The sequence below is a fragment of the Caloenas nicobarica genome, chromosome 2 (assembly GCF_036013445.1).
Source record: "Caloenas nicobarica isolate bCalNic1 chromosome 2, bCalNic1.hap1, whole genome shotgun sequence".
NCBI lineage: Eukaryota > Metazoa > Chordata > Aves > Columbiformes > Columbidae > Caloenas > Caloenas nicobarica.
Genome location: NC_088246.1, coordinates 67,138,561 through 67,152,210, shown reverse-complemented (window position 1 = coordinate 67,152,210; position 13,650 = coordinate 67,138,561). Strand labels below are relative to the sequence as shown.

Sequence of the window (13,650 nt, the reverse complement as noted above, 5' to 3'; positions counted from 1 at the left end):
GGGTACAGTCTGAACATAGAACGAACATAGAGCTGGAAAGTAAGGACAAGACCTGATAGGTGGTGGGCAGAGAGTCCCTAGTGCATCCCTTGCACCAGGGCCCCTGACACCCATCACTGAATTCAACAGTCCCAGAGGCACACACAGCCACTTGTAATGCCAAATGACAGCTCTCCAGAATGAACCCACCACCCAAAGAAATTGGGTAAAGTGACCCTTCCTCAATCAGTCACTCACTTGCCTACAACCAGCCAGCTCTTACAATGTCCATTTTCATACTGCCCTACAATAGTTCCTAGTTGATGGGTAATAATGTTGTAAACACACAGTAAGTAGGCAAATGTTTTAAAATTGTGGACCAGGATGTTTACATTGCTTAAACATCACAGAAAACATGGTGAACCTAAGAAAAGGAGTCTACATCATCATCTCTCTATAGTGTAGAGCTAACTCTTGATGTGCCTTATGCAGGGTAAGACATGTAAGTAGAGCTTTCTTAAATAACTTTATAAATGTTTTTCTAGAATATAAGTCAGTAAAAAAATCCGAGTGGAACACAAATGGCAATGAATTTTGAGCAGCACAAAAATTACTTGTGTCAGAGCTTGCTACATAATCACCTTGTCCTAGAAGCCCAGTAAAAAGAGTGCAGACAAAAAACTCTCAATGTTTTTACTACCCTAAAAAAAATCTGTCTGCTATCAACCAAGGGCAAATCCATCTAAATGGTCAGTAAAGCAGCTTAATGCAGGTCTACTATGAACTTTTGATAATAGATGCTGTTTCATACAGACACTATAACCTTCCTTTTTTCTTTTGGTTGCAAGAGACTGGTTCTTCAATATCAAAATACATCTGCTTTTCTTAGGCGCCTGCAATTCTTTGCTTTTACATTAACGCACTGCAGAATCTGTTTACTTCAGTGTGTTAAAAAAAAAAACTGTTGGTAATAAGAAGCCAGAGAAGAAAGGAGGTTTCACCTGAACACATTTTTCTGAAACAAAGAGAATTTAAAACAAACAGTTGCCCACAGGAGTTGCAAACACAAAAGCTCAGGTAATTCTTCAGCAGCTTACCCAGCCCCAATGACAAGTAAAATTCATCTTTTTGAGTGCACAGGGAGAGATCATCTAGATCAGAGATAGTGCCTAGAAAAACATAAATGTCCATACTTTACACATTATAATTGGAAAATAACATTCAGTACCTTTTACAAACAATTAAGTTTATAACAAACAAATGGTAACTATGTTGGTCCATACTTCCTCAAGAGATTGTTAAATTCCTCAAGCACATCATTTAAAATGTATTTGTACTTGCAGATCGTCTTCAGTACAAAAGGGATCTCTCTTGCAGAACAAGCAGCTCAGTTGCCAAAACAAGTGATGGACGGAAACATACCTGAGGAATAGCTTGCATGAAGGCTTTCGCTTGGGTCTGGATGAAATCTTTTTACTACTTTCCCTACCAGTAATGTAACCGTAAAATGTTTTAGGACATTATTACAGTGTGAGGGCTCTGCCAGAGGATTTAAAATAGCCAGGAGCACAGCTGCCATCTGCTGAAACTGACACACAATTTTCCCGTGTTTCTGGGACAAGTATGTTCTTTCACTCTTACTGCTGTCCCTGGCTGAAAGAGGGAGAAGGCAAAAATCTGAACTTACTCTCTGCTCCCACTTTTCCCTCAAAAAGTCTAACCTAAGATGGTACGTGACAATTCTGAGGGATTAGCTTGTTGCAGAAGCCAGCAAACAGGAATTAAAAAATCAGACTTTTCCTAGGAAACTTGTTCCAGCCTTCCATGCAAAACAACTACCACAATGCAACAGTGCAAGAAACCTGTCAGCACCTATCTGCTGGGATAAACAGCAAAACAGAAGGGAAAGAGTATTGCCCTATCAGTTAAATGCTTGAGCCAGACACGAATTTGCTCATACAGGCAGCCTCTCTCCAATGCTGCTGCTCACTGCTTTTAGCTCTGATTAGATCTTTCTTTTGCCTTTCTTCATAATCCACAGGTCACCCTTCTGACCATCATGCACACCCCTAGTCAAGTGAATTTGCAGCACTGTGAAAACAGTGAGCAGCACAGTGGCCTGGTGTTACAGCAGTGTGAGAACTCAGGGGCTTTTCCTAAACTGTTACGCTGCTGCTATTGCTAAGGAGAGCAAAATACAAACAGGCAAGGAAGTCCTCAATACATATAACAGCAGATTAAGTGACTAGAGACACAGATGTGGCTTTAAAATCCCACCAGCTCTGACAGCATGCAGCAGGGGATAACTTGTGAGGTTGTGCTTGACAATTGTTCAAATATTACTGCATCAAGATCATCTCACAAACCACGGAACTGAAATCAGGTATTCATATGAAACTGAACAAATTGCAGACTGATGTTCTGAGGTGAAAAGGATCTTGCAGGCCTTTCCCATTCTAAACTCCTTCCTTTCTTCTGACAATTATCATTTTTCTCTTGAACTATTCTCTTCATCACATGCATAAGTACAACAGTCTGAAAAAGGTTTGCAAAAGCAAAAATGATATCAAGACATCTATCTTTGAAATTCAGTGACTGTTTAAGTACTGCAACCACCACTGGTATTTTTGCATAACCAATAGCATCCCATCTCCTTCCGGGCCCTGGGAATGGCTCAAAGTCTACTGAATAGATGAACACTGAACTACAGACATCACATGTAATGGCACTACCAGAACTCCTGCTACTTACAAACATTTAATAAGCGTTCTGTATCATTTTCATGCACTTTGCTTCTATCATAAATTATATGATCCTGCAGTAAGATTTCAGCATGGCCCTCCCTCACTCATCATCCTATACTGACAGTGGTCTATACAAAAAACTTCACCCAGAAGAACAGGGCTGTAAGTTCGAGCCCATATTTGGGATAGGTTAGTCAATAAAAATACCTATTTTCCATCAGCTAAGCATTTGGCCCATTTATTTCAGTTGTTTGAAGGCCTTAGACTGGTAAACTAGATTTTAAGAAACCAGACACTGGATTAAAGGAATCTATCATTGCTATCAGAAATACTGATAATGAGATGATTTAATTGAAGACCACCTTGAAACCTGTTTTTTTAAAAGACCCAACTCTGATTGATACCCAAACTATTCCAACCCATCTTACAGACAATCACATCTATTTGCATATTCTGCTTCTCACATTAAATAGATAGTATTTAATGAAGTACATAACATTATATAATTGGTTCATTGTTGCGTTGTAACAACACATTTACATTAAGACCACCTTGATGAAATCTTCCCTAAAGCTCCTCTTGTCAGTTGTAGAGGACACATAGAGAACACAGGCGCTTACTAGCTGTTAGCTTCAAACGTGTCAGGCAAAGCAAGGTGCACTTTACAGGCCAACAGGATCACAGTACTTGAGAGGTTCCAGCTAAAACTAAACCAGAGCATAACAGAGAGAAATAATATTGGTCTTGTTAGTGACAGAACCTGTTCCTAAATGTTAAATCTCAACACCTTACAAGAGTGGACAATAAATGATTTCATTAGATGAGTTCCCAGAATACATGAGGTGGAGAACTGAGAACTTCCCTTCAGATTCACAGATTCCAGTAAAGAAGAGAAACTTATTTCTGATGGACTACTTAGTCTGTCTTGTCACTCCACGAGAAAAGTGAGAAGAGAGTTTAGTAAGAAATTAATGCTTTATACTTCCCATCTATTCTTCTTTCTGAATGTACACCACCGTATTTACACTGTATCTTGAACATGATTTTTTCTTGTTTAATTCTAGTTTGACGCGTATTTTCTAGTTATATGCAAATTTAAAGTAATTGAGATGCTGCCTTCAAAAAACATTAAAGTACTCCCAAAAGCAGATGTCAAACATTTGGCAGTTTACCTAACACCAAAGAAAACCTACAGCTGCATACAAATGCACAGTGTACAGCTGCTGCATAACATTTTCTTCCTTTTGCCTCCCTCCTCACTAACCGGAATTGGAAATAGATATTTGTAATTGTTTTACTGGAGAAAAATCTGCACCAAGAAACACTCATCAGATAGGAAATGCCAAATTAAGTGTGCTTCATACAGCCAGAATTGATACCCTTGTACCTAAGCATGATGTTATCATCCTTAATCACTGAAGATGAATTCCTCAAATACTGTTTCTGTGCTACCTTTTTAAAGCTTTCAGATCCTTCATACAAACTATACAGGTACAGAAAAACTGTCTTCACGACCAGGCCAGCAGCAATGTGCTTCCAAAACTTGGTCTAGGGCAAGTGAGCTCTAATAGCTCCAAGACCATCTCTCCTGCCATAGGCAACAAAAAATCCTGCACCAATTTGGAACACACAAGCAGCACTCAGGAGTACTGTGGCACAAGGCCATTTATTGCGCTGATTGCTCACCCTCGAGGCCATGGTCAGAGCAAGGCCAGCTGCCAGGTGCAAAAGATGGGTGGGATGCAATTCCCAGGAGCACGCTTGAAGAACAATCTTTGCTGTCTCCAGGCTCTGGCTAACAGCAACACTACTGAGGTCATGAGAATGGGTTGACATCCAGAGCATTAATGTGGGAACCCCACAAATTATATCATGTTCTGAAAACATTTTGGTGTTTGAGGGAGGAGAAGAAGAGAAAGAAGGGAAGCAAGTAGAAAGGGAAGGAAGGCAAGGGAGAGGAGAAAGAGGCAAGAAAGGAAAGGAAGAAGAAGAGAAAGAAAGAAGCTAATGAAGTACAGCAGGTTAGTACTTCAGCACCAGCACAAAGAGAGCAGGAATTGCCCTGACAAAGATCAGTCTGAAAACACACCTTGATGTTAGCCTGGAGTTGTCTATGAGGCCCACCAGAACACTAGAAACTTGGACCTGACCCACAAATTTCTCTGTACCTGCATAACTCCACAGTAACCTTCCTACTGAAGTCACTGAGACAATTCACAAATCACACCTTGCTGTGCTCGCAGGACTGAGCCATAAATTTCCTTCTTTAGCAATGTTGTCATTCATATACACACTGATTTTTTTCTTCTTCTAATGAAACAAACAAGGTGGATTTCACTTCTGAAATTCAATGTAAAATAATGCCTCATGAAAGCAAAATACCTTTGTGGGCTAACATCAAAGACCGCTACAAGGCTCCATGGAAAAACATGATTTTTTGGTTCACTGATGCAAATCCAGAACAATCAAGGAGAATAAAAATGTAGCAATACTGCTGCCCCTCCTGGTCCTAAAACACATCTAGGTTTTTGATTTCTAAGTGAATGCCTGAAAAAAAGTGAAAACACAACTTGGCTCCTCACATCATTCTAACAGAAATATATTTAGGCGTTCTGTCATTATACCCCAAAAGTTCATTCCTAGGACTAAATTATTAGGGCATGAAAACAATTGTGTTATTCATAAGCCCAGATAAAAATCTGTAGACTATTACTAGGTTTCATCTCATTTTTATGACCCCTCTCCCCAAATAAATCAATCACAAAGTTAAACTCAACCTGGGGAGTTAAGCTCTCCACAGAGACTATGGAGATTGCAAACATAAGTCAAATAGGAAGAAAGAAAGCTGAGATAATGGATGGTTTATACTGGTTTACTTCAAAGCCAATGAAGACAACAGGAGGAGATTTTCTTTGCTGAAAGTTTTCAACTGGATGTGGCAATTCAGAAAGCTGAGAGGAAGATGATCAGTGCATCATGCTCAGAGCAACCAGAGTAATCATCATGGAAATAATATGTTCAGAATGGTAGATAACAGTATTATTATTAAACATAGTAAATATATTCAAAAAAATCAGGCATAAATGCAGGAATATCACTAACATTAACTGAAAGTTTACTTCTTAAATATTTCAGACATCCTACCTCATTATTGACTTCAGCAGGTTTCTTCTTTGTTTCTCCAATGTCCAAATAGCTGTGGAAGGAAAACAGTTTTGATTATTTACAGAAGCAGCTAACTTACACAATACATACATTTCTACACTTTTTTCATACACGAAGCTTTTAAAATTTATCATGCCTCAAAGTAACATAAAAAGTAACTAATTCAAGATTTTAATGAAGAAGTGTTAATATAAATCTGCAGACTAGCCCTCTGGGCTAATATAAAAGACAGGAGAGAACCAACCATCTACCTTCAAGTCACTGGTGATTAGAACAGACTATCAACAACCCCCTTGTCAGAAAGAAGTTCACATGCTACTGTGAGGTAGATCAATAAATCTCAGCATGATGTCAACTTACCATATTTCGAAGTCACCATTTTGCTTCTTAGTTCCTCACAGTAAATCTCTGACAAATTTGAAGCTTTCATCCGTACCAAGTTTAATCCAGGGCAGCAGCTAAAGTTTAAAAGGATCTACACCACTTGTGTTTCAATAGGATGTGGATATATCTGAACACTGTACATACTGGTTTCTCATGGTTGTGATGAACCAATAGCATCTTCAGAATTATTTTATGAATAGACAAAATACAAGCCTCAACTGGACAAGAAAGCAAAATATATCTATTTGAACAATACTGCTCTCCATCAGAGAGTACATATTGCCACAAACACCACATTAACACAAAAGTGTTAGTTAAAGACACAGCAATGGACTAGCTGTATGTTGCCTTTCCAAAAAAAGGGAATTAAATAAGCCTTCAAGCATGAGTAACCCACAGACTGACAAACGGGCAACTGTCCAGGCACCCAGATTACACTAACTCCTGTCCTTTGTCAGCACACCAAGAGCCATAAGAGCAGCTCTTCTCAGGAATGCAGCTCTCAGAAGCTGCTTGCACTGCAAAACGTTTCTAGTTCTCAGTGCTGTAGAAAGAGACACCTTCATGGGCAGTTGTAACTGAGCACAGAAGAACTTTTCAGCACCTTCTGCCAAGAGCTAAACATGAGAACAAGAACAGCTGTGGTACCTATTCTATGCCAGGAGCACCTAATCCAACAGCAAGTGATCAGCATTTGTCATGGGTTCTCCCTATTACCACTTTCAGTGGGAAACCACAGGTGCTTTGACAGGCTTTTAAGACCAGGAGACCCTACCTGAGAATGGCAGGTATACCTGATGGCAAGCATTAGTGCAGGCTCACCAAAAGACCTCAGAGCTCACAATACATCTGCAGCCCTTCAGTAATGTCACACTCTGTAGTTAATGACTGGGTTAAGATTTATTTGCTAGAGGAAACTTTTCTGCCTACCAAAACTTGAGACCTGGATGAAAGTGTAGAAGGAAAGGAAAGGAAAGGTAAAGGAGAAAGGGGATCATTAATTCTTTGAAGGAATGGTGGTCGCTTCTCAAGGTGTCATAGAATGGTCACGAAGATTTCAAGGCTTCAGTGTGCAGGGACAGTAAGATACAGCAAGGCTTCCAGGTAATGCTTGAAAGTGTATGCCAATGCTTTATAAAAGGTAAATTTAGCAACACAGGACAATGTTGAAAAACAAAGTGTCTAAGCCTCTTGTTTAAAACCAAACAAAAACAACATTTGCAAGCTTCTCCATGTAAAAAGGAAAGAGTTCTCCTGAGACCAAACCAAAGAAGTCCTAAGGCCTACAAGACTGCAAAGAAATAAATGCCTCAGACAAAATAGTTCCAACAGCCTGTAACAACAGCTGCTGACTGTGGTTCTTGTTTTCTGGGCATCTGTGAATTACTCCAAGGAGAACTAAAAGAAGTAACAAAGAAAAGCAAATATATTGTCAAAGGCTTAAATTCACTATGCAGAGGTCTGGGCATTCAACTGTCAAATTTCAGAGATCTACAAATCTGAAAAGGTCTAAATAGGGCCAAAAGCTTTTCTTGGGACAAGGGCGCGCAAAAAAATCCCAGACCAAAAATTTTACAAAAGTATTCACACTTCCTAGAAAGCAGAAATATTTCCACCCAATGACTATCCAAGCCAGTGATGAAACTACAGTCTTGTTTAAAGAGACATTGATGGAGAGAGGACAATCTACCATACATTAATGAGCTCATATACAAGTAAATGGGCAAAGAAAGGAGGAGGGTAGGGTAGCACCTGAAAAAAAGCTAAAAATTGAAACCAGCTGCAGCATATAGTTTTCTTTTAGGAAGCTAAGACTCATGGAAGAACTCCAAAGGGCCACAGGCCTGCATGTGGATTCTCACAACTGCAACTACAATATACCAACGTTCCTCACCGCATATACACCAAAAAAGCATGTATTCATTTAGCACAGCTGTAAATGACAAAACCAGCTAGGAAGCTTGCTATATATTACAAAAATTCCCGACACTGGCTAATAATTCTTCCATTAAAGAAAATCTCTGCATACTTTTCTAAAAGCAGAATTTTTAAATGTCAATTACTTTATTTTTATGTTAAAAATGAAACATATCAGCAGTTTAGATTGACTGTATACCCTCAGAGGTATCTATCTCAAGAGGTTAAGATTCAGGGCTTGGAATGACAGAGCTTCATGTGCTAAAGCCAAATGCAATTTAGTCTAGAATTCACCACAGAGAGGTGAGAAAAAGATTCGATTCTCAGTGTAAGTCATCTGAGAAGAAACAAATGCGCTGCTTGATTCGATTCTCAGTGTAAGTCATCTGAGAAGAAACAAATGCGCTGCTTGATTCGATTCTCAGTGTAAGTCATCTGAGAAGAAACAAATGCGCTGCTTGAAGAAGAGTGATGACACTTTCAGCTCTGCTTCTCCTTGAATACTCTCTCCTTTCCATTACGCTCCCACACATCGGTGCCACAAGCCTCAATTTCAAAGTACAGCCCTGCATAGTCTGTCACAGCAATGAATGTGTCCAACAAGCATCACTGCAAGAAAATTTTTAAAAATGTATAGATTTCTTGCTGGTATCAGACCAGACTCAGATCCTTTAGAGCAGATGCTTTGGTCTCCCACAGCTGCAACTGCTTTGTCTTTGCCTGTGACATATCTAGAAATATATGCTCTTTTCTTTAATTCCTTCAATTCCTTTCAGAAAACTGTCTCTTTCAATTAACTCCTCCTCTCCTCTGACTTTTCTGGCTAATACGTCTCCATACTTGTCATTCTGTCTACAACCTACTTAAGAATAAGATCAACATTAAGCCCTTCAGAGTGTCTTAAATAATGTTTGTAAAAGCACTGCTATAATTTACAAAACTATATAAAGAAATACTAATAGTGAAGAACTCCGACTCTGAACACAGAAATGGAAAAGATTTCAAGTCATTCTTTTCATCCTCCTTGTGGCACAGCACTATGGCATACTATCATGGGATATATAAACCAGCCTGCTTTTACCAAGTCCTTCAGGTTAGCTTTTCTTAAAGTATGTTCTTTGTTGACCTTAAATACTTTGGTATTTTGTTGCATGTTGCAACCATAAAGCTCTGAAAAGCTCTCACCGTAAAGTTGTGACCATAAAACACAACATGACAATAAGAAATCCTTCTTCCACCCAAAATAAATCCAGAGTGACCAATTCTCTACATAGGGCATGCTAATGCCAAACACTTACTTACTTTTAGCCTGTCTGTCAAACATAAAACACATTTAGGGAGGTGAAACATTATGTGCTGATAACTAACAACTTTTAGCCACCCACGGAATCACAGGAATTCACATCAAAAAGATATGGTAGATCTTGAGAGTTGAACACTGCATTTGACATGGAAGAGAGCATAGAGGGAAAGGGGATTTATATTCAGCCTGTCATACATATTTCTCTCTAGTTTTGCCACTGAAGTGCAAGAAGCTTCAATAAATCTTCAGGAGCAGACAGTGACAAAAACGGTAAGAGTGCTGATAGAGATCCTCTTCATTACATAGAGAGTTTTGCCCTGAAACATAATGAGCTCTCATGAAAAATGTGTCCTCAACTATACACAACCAAGATGAACAAGGTCCTCTAAAACTGATAGCTTAGCATACACATTTCCAACCACCTCCAGAATTAATTAATTAATTTTGAGATTATTTTTTTTTAATTCAAGGGTAGAAAAAATGCCCACAAAGACTGAACAAAATGTGTAATTAGGCAATTGAGACCCTGAAATCCACTGCCAGAACTAATAACCATTACTGATCACGTATAGAACCACTCAGGAAACACACCAAAAAGCCCAGATCTCCTCCATGATATTCTCTCAGTTACTCACTAGAAAACAGAGAAATTGTGAGCTTAATTCTTGGTGTCCAGGTAGGGAAAAGCAAGCAGTCATATTTTAAATAAAAGGAGGGACCAGTTACTCTTGTCGTAAAAAGGCTATAAACCTGCCCAAAATGAACCAATGTGATGGAGAGATGGAAAGCTGCATAGAATATCTTAGACTTTTTAAAAATGAGCAAGAAAGGAAGTGTTGGGAATTAAATTCCCAGGCACATCAACTTCACAGCAGGACTGTCAACACTCCACCTTTCTACAGCTTTCTCCCTGTTAACACTGGGCACAAATACTGACACTCACCGCACAATTAGCACACGCATCACAACAACATGCCACTGTCGCATGTCCTTTGGGTTAAAGGGCTGTTTCTCCTTTTCTACCGTCACGTCAAGGAGATGGCACTATGCAACTGATGGTAACAGCAGCCTCTCTGTGGCTTGCTTCTAAAGCTCTTTTGCGGTTTTATCCATTAGAACTACCTTTCATTTTGCCTTGGGTCACAGCCTTTAAGTCCTTTTTGTGCAATACCTAATAAAAAGGAAGGGGAGGGGTGCTGGGGGTCCTCTGAAGAACTGACACAGTGCCAAATCCCCAAATGCTGATATTTAAGCTCTATACAAATCTTACATTACTTTTTAGCCACTCACTTCAGTTTCTTGAAGGCTTCCCTGCCACCAGCAACATACTGCTCTCCACTCTGAAGCTCCTCCAGCTGCCGGACACGATGCCCGCCCCGGGGGGTATAGATGTTACGCACCGCTCCAAAGGGTGCCTTCACCCCACCCGTCACCTCTTTCAGGAAGACCTCGAAGTTCGACACTTTCTTCTCATTGATGACAATGCGGCGCCCCGGGAAGAAAGGGTCCCCGTTGCGATACACCAGCACGCTCTTCACTGTCGGCTGCGAGAGCCACGACCCCTTCGTGCCAGCGCTCGTCATGCTCGGTGGCTTCGGACCTCCTGCACAGCCCAGGGCGACCCACCGCGCTGCCCGCACCTGTTTAGTCTGGAGAGGGTTCCCGCCTGAGCACCCCTCTCACCTCAGCCCTGACAACTCCCTCCCGGGGGTGAAGCGCCCACACCCGCGCCGGGGCGCCGGGGCCCACCTCCGGGGAGGCAGAGGAGGGACTTGGAGCCTCCCCGGGGCTTGCGGCGCAGCCCTGCTCAGCCCTTCAGCGAGCGGCGCCTCCTGGCAACCAGCTCTTGCTGCTCCCCAGCGCCTGGGGTGGTCAATGCCAATTACCCTAACCCAGGGGAAAAAAAATAGAAAACAACGACAACATTGCATGGAACGGGTTCCAAACAGCAGGAAGTGCTTTGGGCCCATGGCCTCCCAGGGTCTTTATCCTCCGCTTTTGCCTTCAAGGAAAGCGGCTCTGCCGCTACGGCCCGGGTTTCCTCGGGAAACTTGATGCCGCCTGTGGTTGTGCTCACCCTCCCCCCTGCCCAGTGCGGACACCGACAGACCCAGAGCCACCGGCCATGCCAGGGGCAGGACAGCCCAGGGGCCAGCACAAAACACGGCTGAATTATTCACCAGGCGATGGCTGGGGGAAGGAGGACAAGGAGACGTCGCGCCCAGAGGCGGGGAGAGGGACGCGGGGGCCGCGGAGGCAGAGGGAACCCGACCAAGGGCTCCGCACCTGAGCCAAGGAGGGAAGTCCCCGCTCTGCCTCCTCCTTCCCGGCGGCCGAGGCGCTGCCTACCGCCGCCTCTCCCCTGCAGCGCGCCGGGGATCCCCGCCACAGGGGAACGGCCGACCGGCTGCGCTGCCCTGCGAGGGGAGCGGCGGCGGCGACCGAGCGTTGAGGCGGCCCAGCGCTCCCACGGAGCGGGCGCGGGCGGGGCGGGGCGGGGCTGCCGTGGCGGGCAGCCGCAGGGCGGCCGTTACTCACCGGTAACGGTCCGCAGCGGGGCCGCCCGTCACACGGTGCCGGCGAGGACGGGGGTCACCGCCCGCCGGTCCGGCCCCTGAGGGGCTCTGGCCCCGCTGCTGTGTCGGAGGAGAAGGCTGCTTGCAAAACATGTATTTCATTCACATCTGGCCAGCTTTTCTTGGGTTTTCTTACTAAAGGCTCAGCGTTTGCCTTCTCGAGAATAAAACAGGCTTTTACCAGACCTTCCAGATGAAGGTCATGAACCTGCTAGGCAGCTGTCCCGGGGTGGAGGCACGGACAAGGCACAGCTCTTACCAAAAAGCAATTTCTACAACGTGGGTGACTGCTTCAGGCGCTCTGCCCAGGCTTCTCTTCCGTATTGCTTTGCTGATTCTGATAGACACTTTCTCCACTGCAGGTTTAGTTATTTGGTGCGTGATTTTGTCTTTGGTTCATTATTAACATCTAACGATTACCATTTCTGGTCCGTGTATTAATACAAAGCAAAAGAACTACTGAAAAATCATACCAATTAGTATTTTTTCTGTTCTTACTTTCCTTCTTGTCAGTTACTAAAAGTCCCACCTGAAAACTGGATCTTTGCACCAGGTCGCCTGTTGCCATTGCTGTTTACATTTGCTGCAACTCAGAAATAAAGCTGGGCCATGATCTTGCAGGGGAAAAAAATTATCAGTGGGGTTAACATTAGGCTCTTGGACTACACAAATGAATCACATCTATGTATGGGCAATTGATGTCTCTAAATGTCTTTTTGCGATGATATGTAAATGTTACAGGCACTGTTTGGGTGCCTTTCCCCCATCCTCCAATCTGAATGGGCAAAATTTGCTAGTAACACAAAACTAAACTGTATTCCCCCAGTATTTGGGTAAGTTTATTTAGTTATTTGCATTCCTGAAATATTTAAAAGCTTTTCAGTACTCCTGTCATTCTTTGGTTGAGTGAGTCTGTTATCATTTGTTCTCTTAAGAATCCAGGATCTATCACAAGAGCTAATATAATTTCTGCTGAGCTAGCCCAAACCTGCAGTTCGGTCTGGATAATTTCAGTTAATAGGACTCAGAGGTGACTTGCCCCACTAAACCAAGCTCAAATTCAAAATACACCGTGAACAGTAGCCTGATAAATGAAAATAATATCCTTGTGTACCATTTATTTTTAACAAAAATATATCAACAGAATAAAACAGAAGAACAATAGACAAAAATGTAAAATAACCCATTTGTGGTTCAAAGAACATAATGTAAAGACAAATCAGGTTAATGATGCACTCTTTCCTAAGTCAATTTCTGTAATTCTACATAGTAGATATGGTATAGTGTATATAAAAAATATATTAATATACATATTAGGGACCAGATCCAGCCTCTACCATCATCAAAAGACTCCCTTAGAGTTCACAGATAAGTGTATCAGATCGTGAAATCATCCCAATACCATTCTCATCTTAAGCTATTTTAAAAACTTGGTAAACAAATGACCCACTTGAATCTATATTTTCCTTGATAATTCTCAGCCAAACATCTCCAGACTGTCCAATATTTGGGAAGTGTCTTTGCATGTTGCATTATCAGAACAGTAGATTTTTTTTTAAATCTCAGATTGTTAAAAATTTTT

The 13,650-nt window shown here is 41.9% G+C and overlaps 1 protein-coding gene across 1 annotated transcript in view; it reads right to left on the bottom strand.

The window, feature by feature from the left end:
• DCDC2 (doublecortin domain containing 2) overlaps positions 1-11,075 on the bottom strand; it is a 67,507-nt gene extending 56,432 nt beyond the window's left edge. Inside the window, exons 1-2 of the mRNA XM_065629625.1 lie at positions 10,783-11,075; positions 5,868-5,919 (exon numbers count right to left, since the gene is read on the bottom strand). Coding sequence (XP_065485697.1) covers positions 5,868-5,919; positions 10,783-11,075 — 345 coding nt within the window. The remainder of the gene's footprint in view (positions 1-5,867; positions 5,920-10,782) is intronic.
• Positions 11,076-13,650: the final 2,575 nt, after the last annotated feature.